The sequence below is a fragment of the Aedes aegypti genome, chromosome 2, assembly GCF_002204515.2.
Source record: "Aedes aegypti strain LVP_AGWG chromosome 2, AaegL5.0 Primary Assembly, whole genome shotgun sequence".
NCBI lineage: Eukaryota > Metazoa > Arthropoda > Insecta > Diptera > Culicidae > Aedes > Aedes aegypti.
Window position 1 is genome coordinate 429,061,872 of NC_035108.1, and position 13,175 is coordinate 429,075,046.

At 40.3% G+C, this 13,175-nt stretch overlaps 3 protein-coding genes across 3 annotated transcripts; 2 read left to right on the top strand and 1 right to left on the bottom strand.

The window, feature by feature from the left end:
- The first annotated feature begins 12 nt into the window (after positions 1-12).
- Positions 13-626, top strand: LOC110677070. Its single transcript, XM_021847667.1, has 2 exons — positions 13-144; positions 208-626. The coding sequence occupies exons 1-2, from the start codon at positions 139-141 to the stop codon at positions 559-561; spliced, it is 360 nt and encodes a 119-aa protein (XP_021703359.1). The 5' UTR covers positions 13-138; the 3' UTR covers positions 562-626.
- Positions 627-2,679: 2,053 nt separating this feature from the next.
- On the bottom strand, positions 2,680-3,464 carry LOC5573911 (adult cuticle protein 1). The gene is made up of 2 exons (XM_001654897.2): positions 3,330-3,464; positions 2,680-3,273 (listed from the first exon to the last, which is right to left on the bottom strand). Exons 1-2 carry the CDS (start codon positions 3,333-3,335, stop codon positions 2,923-2,925), a joined length of 357 nt encoding a protein of 118 aa, XP_001654947.1. The 5' UTR covers positions 3,336-3,464; the 3' UTR covers positions 2,680-2,922.
- A 395-nt stretch (positions 3,465-3,859) lies between these two features.
- LOC110677071 (adult cuticle protein 1-like) lies at positions 3,860-4,530 on the top strand. Its single transcript, XM_021847668.1, has 2 exons — positions 3,860-4,013; positions 4,076-4,530. Exons 1-2 carry the CDS (start codon positions 4,008-4,010, stop codon positions 4,439-4,441), a joined length of 372 nt encoding a protein of 123 aa, XP_021703360.1. The 5' UTR covers positions 3,860-4,007; the 3' UTR covers positions 4,442-4,530.
- Positions 4,531-13,175: the final 8,645 nt, after the last annotated feature.

The window sequence follows — 13,175 nt, forward strand, 5'->3', positions numbered from 1 at the left end:
TGACTTTGGATTGGTTCGGCACATATAACACATGTATCGAACTGGGTGCAGTATAAATTCGTATCGATACTCTTTTCAAAATCAGTCTGCATCAAGTGATTTCCAAGTTGACAACAATTTGCCCAAAGAAGCATTAAAATGAAGGTAAGCGTGAAACAGACACTTCAATTAATATACCAACATTGACAAACGTTTTCGTATTTTCAGCTCATCTTTGCCGTCATTGCCCTGGTTCTGACAATCAGCGCCAACGCTTCCCCAGCTCCATTTGCCCATGATGTAGTGGCCTATTCCAACCCATGGCCTCTGAAGACCAGCTCGGTTTGGCCAGCCTATGGTGGATTGTATGGTGGTAAGGTCGCTGTGGTTCCAGAAGTTTCCTACGAAAAGTACGCCTACCCGAACGTGTATGGAAGCTGGCCAGTTTATGGAAAGAGCTGGGGATTCTCTTCTCCGGTTGCTGCCGTTGGAGCTAAGGTGGTTGACAATGGCCTATGGAATTACGGAGGCTATGGTTACGGAAACGGATACGGTCTGGGATACACCAAGTACTGGCACTGAATTATCTGTAGACTGATTGAAAGGAGTTGCAACAATAAAAATGAAGGATTTCTTGATAACTTCTATATGAGACGTTATTTTTTTTCAACGAGGTCTTCGAAACAATACCGTATACGACAAAATAGTTCCTTAGTTGATTAGCGTTTCTAACCTAAGGCATCATTTTGTTACTCCAAAACATAATAAAATCGTAAGCACTTTTATGTTTTAAGGTATTCACAAATTTTTTTGACAGATTCTTGAAAATCACTTTTTATTTCCGCAATAGATAATATGATTTCGAAGATTCTCCTAATATCAAAAATTAGAGAATCGAATGTATGCTTGGGATTTAAAAACAAATATACGCTTAAAAAATAAACGAGAGGCCATAAATTTTTAATTGAAACTAGGGTATAGATATATGATTATCCATTAAAGCTAAGTATGCTGTTTATCTCAAGAAACGTTAATAAATTCCTTGATTGAATTGGTCAATAAGTATCCTACAGACAGGCCCACTGAAATTACATTTCTTCTCAACTACGTGGCAAGATGCAGGGTAACTTTTGGAGGCCCACCAGATTGAAAACTCTACCTTTAACATTTTTCGATAAGTTTCAGCATTTTGAAGAAAATTTCATATAAAATAATCAAAAGACAATCTTCGCCTATACAAGGACGTAGCCAGGATTTCCATCAGGAAGTAAATTCCGGAGTGACATCTTGTGGAATCCAAAAAGAAGTTTCTCCATGTTTTTTCAAAAATCTTCAAAGATTTTCAAAGATAGCTTTCTGTCGTATATCTTGAAGAAGCGTACCTGGATTAATTTTGAGAAGTATGCTAGCAGTATTTCATAGATTGACTCTTGGAAGACTTATGTAAAACATTTTGAAACAATTTATAGGAAATAATATGTTGAAATTGTATGACAAATTCCTAAACTATAGTAGAAAATTTTGCGCAAAACACTGAGAAAACCTTGTTGTAGTTTTTGAAGCAGTTCTTGAAGCAGAAATACTTGATTGAATAATTGATGTTTGATGCAATCTAATCAAATTATTAAGGGATAAAAAATAACGAAAATACTTAAAAAGTATGTCGAGAAGTGAAACAATGAAACAATTACTAAAGAAATTTATGGCAGTGTTCTCGCGCTTTTTAGCGATATTTTTGAAGAATCTCTGGATATGTTTGATAACAAATTGTTGGTGAAATCCATCGCTCAATCTTATGAAAAATACCACGAGAAATTACCAGAGAGTTATCTTGATTAGCAACTGAAGGTCTTCGAGCTGTTTAGAGTCAAGCTTATATGTTAATAAGTACTGTACCTCTTGATTCTACAAAAGTTTGTATCATTTGACAGATATGCGTATATCGACCTGACACGCTATGTCTAAATCAGCAGATTATGCAAATCGAATGTACCTCGGTTTTTTTTTCCACTAGATATCAGTATTTGGTCTATTATTTCATAATCGGAAGGTTACAAAATATTTTACATTTTGTATGGGCTGAGATGTGTGGAAGACGTGATTTTCATTGTTTTTCATAGTCTGTATATGAAAAAAAAGTTAAAAAGTGGAATATTTTAAAACCTTCCGATTATGAAAATATAACCCAATTACTGAACTCTAGCGGAAATAAATCCGAGGTACATACGATTTGCATAATCTGCTGGTTTAGACATAGCGTGACTGAACGGAAGACGGCTTTACGATCGAATTTAGTAGAGCTTAATGGACTAATGGCTACCGCTTCTGCTTGATAAGCAGAATGTTACACGTTGAACGCCTGATCCCGTCCGTAGGTAAACTGGAACTGAATTAAGCGAGAATTATTTGAAAAAAAAATCTTACCGGCAATGGTTCTTGCTGCTTGGTTTACCTTTTCTTTGATTTTATTTCCAAAGACAAAAAGTTTGGCATTCATTTAGCTAATTGGCTCCTTGAACGCCTGTGCGTGAACATTGGACCGCGAAGACATTGAATCTACAATGGATCCATTCTGGAAGAGCTTTCAGTCATTGATTATTATATCATAACGATTTAGAACTTAAATATTTTTGATACACTACAGTTTTTCTTTACACGATTGTTTTTTCACGGTGTTTGTATACTTCTTGTTTTACAAGGTTTTTGAAATTTACACGGTATATTTTTGGCACGGATTTCGGAATTTACACGGTTTACCTGTACACAGATTCCGAATTTCACACGTTTTTTATTGCACCGATATGTTTTTACACTGCACATATCCCTCATGTAAAAAAATCTTAGTGTATTATTGATGCTATTAACCGCTCATATAAAAACTAGCTTTTACATATATTCAATTTATTTACACCCGTACTACATTCTCCTTAAAACTTCCAACACTTATAGCGTACCAGGAGCAGATGCCAGATTCAGAGACTGCTGCGAAACCGAATGTCCTGTAAGGGGAGCATCATGGACAGCTCCTCGGTTAACGGCCAGATAACGAGCTTCCTTCTGGGCAACGACGGCCACTGGAGCAACTGGCGCCTGGACGTAAGCCGTTGGATGGTAGTTGTAATTGTAGGCGGCGTATGGAACTGCTGATGGAACCGCAGCATAGTCCCAAGGAGCAGCCACATAACGCACGAAGGAGTTATCCTGAACCAAGGCAGCTTGGGGATAGGAGTACGCCAATGGAGCCCAGGATGCCTCGGCGGTCACCAGAACCATCATGACTACAGCTGCGATGCACTGGAAAGAATATTGTGTTTTTGAATTTGTGCTTGTGGTTAAACATATCAACTAACCTTCATGATTGCTTTCTATGATAATCGAAAAGTTTCAAAGATGTGGTGCTGGAAGCGTCTGAATCTGTACTGAATCTAGAAATAACCATCTTGTATATTTATAATAGGTTCCCGATCTTCCAGGATATCCATAAAAAAACAGCCGCTAGTCGTGTTTGCGTTTACACACTCGTTTTAAATATTTTTCAGATAGGAGAGAATGAGATCACAATCCATGGCACGCGTCAAAGAATCATACACAGAAGGAACAACCAAAATTGAATTCAAGCAACGCCCAATCTCTTTGCAATTTAATCGTTGTACCAACGTCAACATGCGAAACTGTCAGTGGACCTAACCGTCTCAATGGATAGATGGATCAATCAATCCTGATCTCTGTTTTATTGCAGCTCTCCCAATTACAGGTTTCTCGATTTACACTCACTCCTGTTATGTACTCAGAAAAGAGTAAACGAATTAAGCTTTAGTTTATGGTCTGATAACCGCGTATCGCGTGGATGGTCACCGAAGTAATAACGAGTTCTTGATCCAGAACTTTTTGTAAATGAAGTTTTCGCCATTCTCGTGAAGAACGAACTTGCGGAACTATAAAAGCAAAGTCTATCGTGTATCAGAATCATACCACATCAGTTTTCAAACGCTTCAAGATCATTCTCAACAGAAGCAAAACCAACAATCATGAAGGTAAGTCGACGCTTATCGCTTGTCGGAGGTAATCAAATTCAAAATCCTATAATTTTTTGCAGTGCATCGCAGCTGTAGTCATGATGGCCCTGGCCTTTGCCGCCGCTGAAGCATCCTGGGCCCCGTTGGCTTACTCCGCTTACTCCGTCAACCCGCTAGCCTATTCCGTTCCACATGCCACCTACGTCCAGCAGAACCTGGGAACTCCCCTGGCTTACTCGGCCTATGCTCCAGCCCTCAGCTATGCCGCCCAAACGGCCGTTTATCCAACCGCTTATGCTGCTTACCAACCAGCCGTGGCCGTCGTTGCCCAGAAGGAAGCTCGCTATCTGGCCGCCAACCGAGGAGCTGTTCATGATGCTCCCCTTCCAGGACACACCATTTCCCAGCAATCTCTGAACCTGGAACCAGCGGCGGGAACTCTGTAAAATCTGAGCTGCGCCTGATTTGAGGGATTGGACGATGTGTTATCTGATGTTGTATGTGTTTTTGAAATGAATGACGAGTTTAACAGCAATTTGTGTTTCGATTAGTTAGCCGAAATAATGAAGTCCCGTGTCCTGGGCTTGTCTTAAAGTGTATTTGAAAATCTGATCAAGGATTGATCTTGTATCAACAGGTTACACTACCACAAAATATTGTGATATTAGGGGAAATTTTTGAGCTGATTGATGTTTTAAATGAAGACTCAACTGAATGAACACTTTATGAAGCCGATGTTCATGCTTCTTTAAATATTTAGTGCCTAAAATTTGCAGGGTTGAGAGTAGAATGACCAATCTTGTTTAATAAAAGCTAGTTTGATTGTATACAATGTTTCCCTTTGGATTATTTAATTTGGTCCGCGAAAATATGAACAAAACCAAAACATATAAGCTAAAGCAGTGCTCAACGAACTTGATTTTCTTGATTTTCAGCTCAAATGCAGCCAATTACAATGTTTCAAGGTTTGTTTTTGCAACCGCTTAAGAGTTTGTTTTTTGCTGAATTTTGTAAAATTTGTCAAACTTGATAAAATTTCAAAGGTCTTCGCTAAACGCTCAGCAGTTTACACTTGAGTACAAATTGTCGGAGATTAATCATTGTATGCAAATTTAAAATTCAATGAGATATGTTTATGATTAACAATTTTGTCGTAATCTGCAAAATGATAAGCATAGCAAGATTTTATTATTGATGTTATTTCCTTTGCATGTTTCTTCTTATGTCGGGTGTGGGATCACTGCGTCCATTTGTTAGGACTATTGTGATATACCCTATTACTCTATGTACACAATGTTTTCCAGTAGCAAATGTGCCTCCGGAATACTTTGCGCATTTGACTGAACTTTGAACCATCTGCCATTGATGGGCAGAAGTCCTAGGTTGCAGTGTTGTAGTTCCCCCAATCTGGCGTGATCAACCTAATAAAGCTAACCACCTCCCTGGGGGATGCGTTCCAAATATCAGCTGGCTGTAAGGGGCTGTCCATTTATTACGTAAGACATTTTTCGGGGTTTTTTAACCCCCCCTCCCCCCATGGTAAGATTTTTTGTATGAAAATTAAAAATAATTTGTATGGCACGTAAGAAATCTCAGACCCCCCCTCCCCCCATAAACCCTTACTTAATTAAAGGACCGCCCCTTTAAGTAGTGCTTGCCAAATATTTTGAACCTACGATGGATGTGTGCACTGCAAGAGCAGAGAAGGTGTTGTGAGGTTTCGTCCGTCTCATCACAGAAACGGCAATTTGTGTTTTGGACGACACCGATCTTGTATAAGTGGTATCTGCTTGGGCAGTGACCAGTTATTAGACCGATGTATGTGATGAGATCCCTTTTGTTGAGACCTATAAGTTGTTGTGTTTGTGTCGTGTTTATTGTTACGAACCTTTTGGACTGATTCGCATTGGAAACTGTTTTCCAATTTGATTGAATTTGATCGAACAACCAGTTCTCGCGGAACATTACTAAAGGACCTATGTACAAATGAGAGATTCTCTCCTCTCTCGTTCTCTTTTGATTATAACAGTGGAATACTAAAGATTTTGGGAAGTTTTTCACTATAGATCGAAAGTCAATTTCCTTGACTAGCGTTTCATACAAAAAAAGCAACAGAAGAGATTAATGTGACTCAGTTATTAATGAAAGAGAAAGTAAACAAAGAGAGCCTCTCAATGTTAGATAGGTCCTTTAGTAATGTTACGCGAGAGTTGTTCAATTCCGTGTTTAGTGCAGAGTTTGAAATGCCAAGGAATGGCTCTGGACCAATGAACATATTGGTTGATCCATTCCTTGCTAGCTGATCGGCAATTTCGTTACCCTCTAGACCCGTATGTCCTGGGATCCAATATAGTTTAACTCGATTGCGTTCAGCTAGGGATTTCAGTGCAAGAATGCATTCCCACACAAGTTTTGAGTTGCAAGTGAAAGCCTTCAAAGATTGAAGCGCTGCTTGACTATCAGAGAAAATACAGATGGTGGCATGTCTGTAATTTCTTTTCAGACACAGCTGCGCACATTCCTTGATTGCATAGACTTCTGCTTTAAAAACTGTAGGCCACTGTCCAAGAGAGACAGAGATTTTGGTTTTCGGTCCGTATACTCCAGACCCTGTCAAATTATTCATTTTTGAACCATCTGTGTAGAATTTAATAGATCCCGGTGAAATGGTGGGTCCACCTCCTTCCCATTCCTCACGAGAAGGAAAGAGCACCGTGAAGGGCGAGTCATAGTTTACCACTTTTTCCATCCAGTCACTACATTTCTCAACAATAGGATTTATCGAAAATTCATTTAATATACTGAGGTGACCTGTTAAGTCCCCTGACAGTAAGACTGTTGATCGTTTTAGCCTAAGAGCACTTTTCTCAGCATCCAGCTTTATGAATTGATCCAGCCGGGGCAGATTGAGTATAGCATCTAGGGCAAAGAGCTGCACCGGTTATGGCAATACAGGCAGTACGTTGAATTTTGTTCAGCTTAGCTCTAGCCGTAGCTTCCTTTGTCTTAGGCCACCAAACAAGGGACGCATAGGTTATTCTAGGCCGAACGATTGTTTTATAGATCCACATGATCATACTGGGTTTTAGACCCCATGTTTTACCACAGGTCTTTGAGCAAACCCAGAGTGAATTGAGACCTTTATTTATGATTGTTTGAAGATGGGTATTCCAATTTAGTTTTGCGTCAAGTGTGATGCCAAGATACTTGACCTCATTTGAGTAAACTAATTGTATTTGGTTCAAGAAAAGAGGGTGGAGTTGTACCTTTCGTCTTTTTGTGAACGGTACAATTGTTGTTTTTGAAGGGTTTATTCCAAGTTTCTCTTTTTGACACCAGGAGAGTGTGTGATTGAGAGCAATTTGCATCCTTGATGAAATAACGCTGTCAAATTTGCCTCGTACAATAATGACAACGTCATCTGCGTATCCAACAACTTCAAAACCCCTTCTTTCTAAGCTATCTAGCAGTTCGTCCACCACTAATGACCACAATAAGGGAGAGAGTACTCCCCCTTGAGGGCATCCCCTTGTAGCCATTACAGTAATACGCGAATCACTCAGCTCAGATGAGATCTGTCGATTTGCTAGCATAGCATGTACCCAGGTTGCAATGCATGGGTCGAAGTTTCTCCTCAACATTGCCGAACCTATAGAAGAATAAGAAGCGTTATCGAACGCGCCCCCAATATCAAGAACTGCTATAAGAGCGATTTCTTTTGCATTAAAGGTTTTCTCGATCTTTTTCACTAGCGTGTGCAGTGTTGAGACCGTTGATTTTCCGCTTTGATAAGCAAATTGGGATTTAGAAAGAGGCATAGTTTTCATAAATTTAGAATCTATATACTCGCATAATACCTTCTCCATGATTTTAAGCATTACCGAGGATAGGCTTGTCGGTCGGAATGCTTTAGGGTTTAGGGTTGGTTTTGTCCTTTTTTCCTGATTTTGGAATAAAGACAACTCGAACTTAACGCCAATCGTTTGGAATGTGTCCCAGAACTAAACTTGCCTTAAAAATCTCTACCATGTGTGGATTCAGTGTCTCTTCCTCTTTTTGGATAAGCGCTGGGAAGATTCCATCCATGCCAGCAGATTTGAATGGCTTGAAAGATCTCACTGCCCTAACAACCCTATCGCGAGTAAAAGCTTCTTTGGCAACCTTTATTGCGTCCCTTTTTGTTCCTGAGTCCCCTGATAGGAACCCGTGCGGAACTGAGACGTCAAGTATGGCACCTTCAGCATTTAGACTCGTTTGTGGGATTGAATCAGGAAAGTGAACTCTTAGCATTTCACTCAGTGTTTCACGAGGTTCCACAGTGAGTGAACCGTCCTTTGAAGACTTCCCAAACCATTGGAGTGATCCTTCGAAAGAGTTTTATGTAGTCGAGCAGCTACGGGAGTTTTCTCAATGCTTTCACACATGAGAACCCATGATATCCGTTTTGCTCGTCTCATTTATTTATTATACTCTGTCAGAGCCTTTCGGTATAGACTCCAATCAGAAGTGCGTTTGGCTCGGTTGAATTCCTTCCGAGCAGTTTTTCTGAGTTTATCAAGGTTGAAGTTCCACCATGGAACATCTCTGTTCGAACTAACTGTTTTGATCGGACAGCTCTCTTGATAAGCATTTAGAATTTTGTTTTTAATAGAATCCGAAGCTGCTTCTAACTGTATAATAGTCTGAATATTCGGCTCTATTATATAGTCTTTAGAACGGAGAATAGCTGAGTAGGTTTCCCAATCAGTTTTCTTGGGATCTTTAAACGACTTTTGAGTCATTAGACCCCCTTCCCACTCGAAGACTATATGTTTATGGTCTGACATAGATATTTCATTAGAAACATGCCAGTTTTTTATTTTATCCGAGATGGATTGACTGCATAAAGTCAAATCAAGGACTTCTTGTCGTAAGATGTTTTCAAATATAGGCTTATCACCGACATTGCATATGTCAATATTTTTGGAGGAAAGAAACTGCAAAAGATGCTCAACTCTGATATTTGTGTTTGTGCTTCCCCATACAAGGTGATGAGCATTGGCGTCACAACCGATGACGAAGGGGATGTTGTGTTTTTGACTGTAAGAGACAAGAGCAGCCATCTCTGGAGGAGGAATGTCTTCTGCGTCACCAGGGAAATACGCCGAAACCATAATGATCTCAGTACTGCCCCTAGCAGTAGAAATCTCCATCCTGACCGCCACGATGTCCCTTTTGATGAATTCTGTAATTGGAAAACATTTAGTATCATTGCGTATTAGAATAGCTGCTCTGGGAGAGAGCTGGCTGTCATCATATACCAACCTACACGAGTTTAGTTGAATACCTTTTATTCGAGTTTTGTTGACCCATGGCTCTTGAATCAGTGCCACGGAAAGGTGTTCTTTTGTGAACCTCCTGCAAAGCACATCTGTTGCGCACTGAGCATGATAGAGATTCACTTGGAGGATTTTAATCATTGCTGAGGCGTTCCGCATTTTCCGGACGTTTGCCGTCCTTCCTTGGATGTTGCGGATCATCAACTTTTGATTTTGGGGGATGTCTTAGATTTTGGTTTTTGTCCTTTCCCTTACCTAGGCCTGCTGGTTTATCCCCTGTGGTCAATTTTACACTTTTGATATTTCCACTGCCCTTATTGGGAGCCATTGAGGTGACACCGCTTGGGCCAGGAAGTGAGGTCAAACATGCATCTTTTCCATCAGAGGAAGACAAGCTAGCCTGTATGGTGGGAGTTGGTTGTGGGATGCTACTAGAGGCCTCCTCAGATTTCTCTTGGGCCGGCTGTCCAGTTGGATTGTCATTGGAGTTTTGGGTTGTGCTCTTTACTTTCCTCAACTGTATTTCTCCAAAGCGGTAGTTGAGGATGAACTTGGATTGAAGGAGTTTTTCCATGGACGGTCCATATACATTAAAGACCCACACCCAGGGATTGAATCCTGAGAAAATTGAGAGAATCTCTCACGTATCGCTCTCTGTAACTATGATAACATGCTGCACATTATGAGAGACTGTTTATCGTATACTGCTACAAGTTTGATCAGATTGGGGGGGTAGTAATGCATGATAAAACCCCTCTAAACATGCTCCAAGCCGGGGGGACACTGTTGTTATTGGAAGTTCGTGGATTGTTTATCGTGCCAGTAAAGAAAAACACCTATCCCCAACGGTAAACAAGCGAGAAAAATGGATTTTATCATCGCTCTCTCGTTGGGGCTCTCGCTCGCTGCTTCCATTTATCAGACTTGTTACACCTTGCGATACAATGACGATCGTGGACCGCAACAGATGGGATGTTTTTCTTTGCTTGCTTTGATCGTGCTTCATTCTCAAATGAGAGCGAATTCTGCAACGCCTGCCCACACCACATGCTTGTTGTTAGGAGTGAGCCGTTGCATGACACGCCAATTGTTGGTTATCAGATCGTTCTGACTCTCGATGAGAGCTTTGATACGATCATCGGAGTATTGTGCGCTTTGAGGGAAGAAGGCTCGAATCAGTTCTGGACGTTGAATCTTATCCTCATCCATTGCAACCAACTCAACGCCTTCCAGGGGGTTTAATGCAGGTGTTATCTCCTTTACCCATTCCGCAGTCTCCTGATCCTTACAAATAAGAACCATATGGCCAGACTTGTAGATAAGGTCAGAGAACTTGGGCTTCATTGTCGAGTTCCGTTGTTGTTCTACCCGAAGCAGCAGTGCCTCCTGAAGAACGTCCAGCTGAGTCGTTGAAAGTTGGGTCGTGGGGAAGTCTTTTGGGATTATTCCGACTCTCCTGCGACTGGTCAATTCACCGTAGCTTAGACTAGTCTGTTTTTTATCTTCTGGTGGAGGTTTGTTGATCGTCGAGGCTGTGTAGCTGTTTATTTCCTGTTGCTCAACTCGCTTTCTCGGATTCAGGTGTTGTTTCATCCGTTTCTGCTTATGTTCTTCTTCAGCATTTGTGGACTTGTCAAGGTCCTCACCCCCCGTGATTCTGGATAGGGCCTCAGGGCGGCTTAAGCCACTTTGTCGGAGTGCTTTTAGCTGCTTCCTTTGGCTCCGAGTGATCTTTTTGGTGCCAGTAGGTAGTAGGTTTTTGTTTGTTCGCGTCATCTGTTGGATGTTGATCCGTCTTTCCATCAATAGGACCCGAGGTGACGTTCGATCCTGTGATTGATGGCTGCGATCCTGTCAAGTTTATTGTGACTGTAATTCCATCCTCTTCGTCGTCCATTGGTTCAACCAAAGGATGGAGTCTTGAGTCGTTCGGGAGTGTCAGAGGGGGGTCGGTTTCCATGTTTTCATGCGAACTACTGAGAAGCTCATCTTCGGTCAGTCCAAGCTTACCAAAAGCATTCTCTGTTTCCGTTTCGTCCGACTGGGAGAGGCAGTCGTCACCTTTTTCGAACTTAGGGAGGCAGTCGACACCTTTTATTTTGGTTTGATTATTTGCACTCAATTTTTGGTCCCACGAGTCGCTGGGGAAAGACGGTCCGCTGCATCATTGCCCCGCCCTAATGCAGTAAGAGCTACATACTGGAGAGTTCGTCCTGGTGCTCTCCAGGCTCCGTTATCGATTGAGCATATTTTAAACCCCCTCAACCATTCATCCATCAGCACGGGTCGCATCACACCTAGGGATTGGGGTTACCTGACTAGTAGATTTTTACTACAGGATCAGGCAATCCGTAGTGTTATTCTTAGCCAGTTGAGAGAATCACTACCGACACTACACGGCTATCTAGGCTGCTTGGAAAAGAAGATAACATTGAATATTAACTTCTATGGACGACCAAGCAGCCAGCATGTTTGGTTTAGAACTCGGATGGAAAACAAGGTTCAAGGATGTTTTGTCATTCAAGTTAGCAACTAAACGTATCTGATAAAGGGCGTAGCTTGTTTTTCTCATTTTGGACCGACCGACCGACTTCACCGGGATGACCTCAGAACTATTTCTTAATATTGCATGTGCCAATCAATCTCCAGCACAGAGCCTAGGCTAACAGTTTGGAACATTCCTGGTTAACATAAGTGCGTGAATCAATGACCAGCAGTATCATTGACTGTAGGCTTTACCTAGGTCAGTAATCCTCTATCCAATAGACCAACATATAAATATTCCTATGTATTTCAAAATTTTCTTCATAATTCTTCCTCCTAATGGTTTGTTCTATACTAACCTTCCTTAGTTCCCGAAAATTCAAACAGATCATAAAAATTATGAAAATCTTTGACGAAATCAAAATCTAATCCAAAAAGATATTCGTGAAAGAAACAAAGGATAAGCTCATTCATGTTTAAGAAATTATCATTCCTGAAAGAGCTATTCAAGAAAGTTCAACATTGCCTCCTGACCGAATCTCTTGGAAAAATCCTTCTAGAAACTTCAAATATTCTTTTGCTAAAAGTGAAACTTTTTTAAATAGACCCTGCTGAATTCAGGATAAATTCGCTGAAGAAATTCTCGTAAAAGTATTTGAAAGAACTATTTTAACTGGAGCAACCAGAAACCCGTGAAAGCTGAAAACTTGATCGATTAATAACTCGCTGGTGGTGACCAATCAATCAAATTTTCAACGCGAATAATGTTCTGGTTCTCCAGATCTGTGCTTTTGAAAATATGAGCTGTGGCTTTGAAGCATCGTTACCTTTGAATAAAAACATTGAAAACATGTTTTGTGATATTCCTGAAGAAATTAATATTGAAATTCCTTAAGAAATCGTTGGAGGAGAAGCTTAAAAACTTTAAAATACTCCTAGTCAATACTTGAAGAAGCCTTAATGAATCCTTGAAGGAACCCGTGGAAAAAAACTCGAAAGATTTACAAAACTGTTCATATTTTTTTCTGTAGAATATCTCTGCAGAATTTCTAAAAAAAATTATAGTGTGTTACTGCAGAAATTTTGGAATTAATCAATGGAGTAATTTAGAAATTTAGAAAACCTTCTAAGCAAGCAATATTTTGAAGAATTTTCAGTTGGTTTCTCGGCTATTTTTTTTTTAGAAGTCGGTGAAATAACCAGATGAAATTTTGATGTTTTTTTTTATGAAAACATAACAATTGAAACATCAACTTTAACTTAATGACTTATTCACAATTCACTAATTGTGGTTTAGCTCAGCATACTCGAAAAAATGTGTTCTTGAAGAAACATAATTAAACAATTAACCCATTTAATGCCAACTCGGTTAAAATTT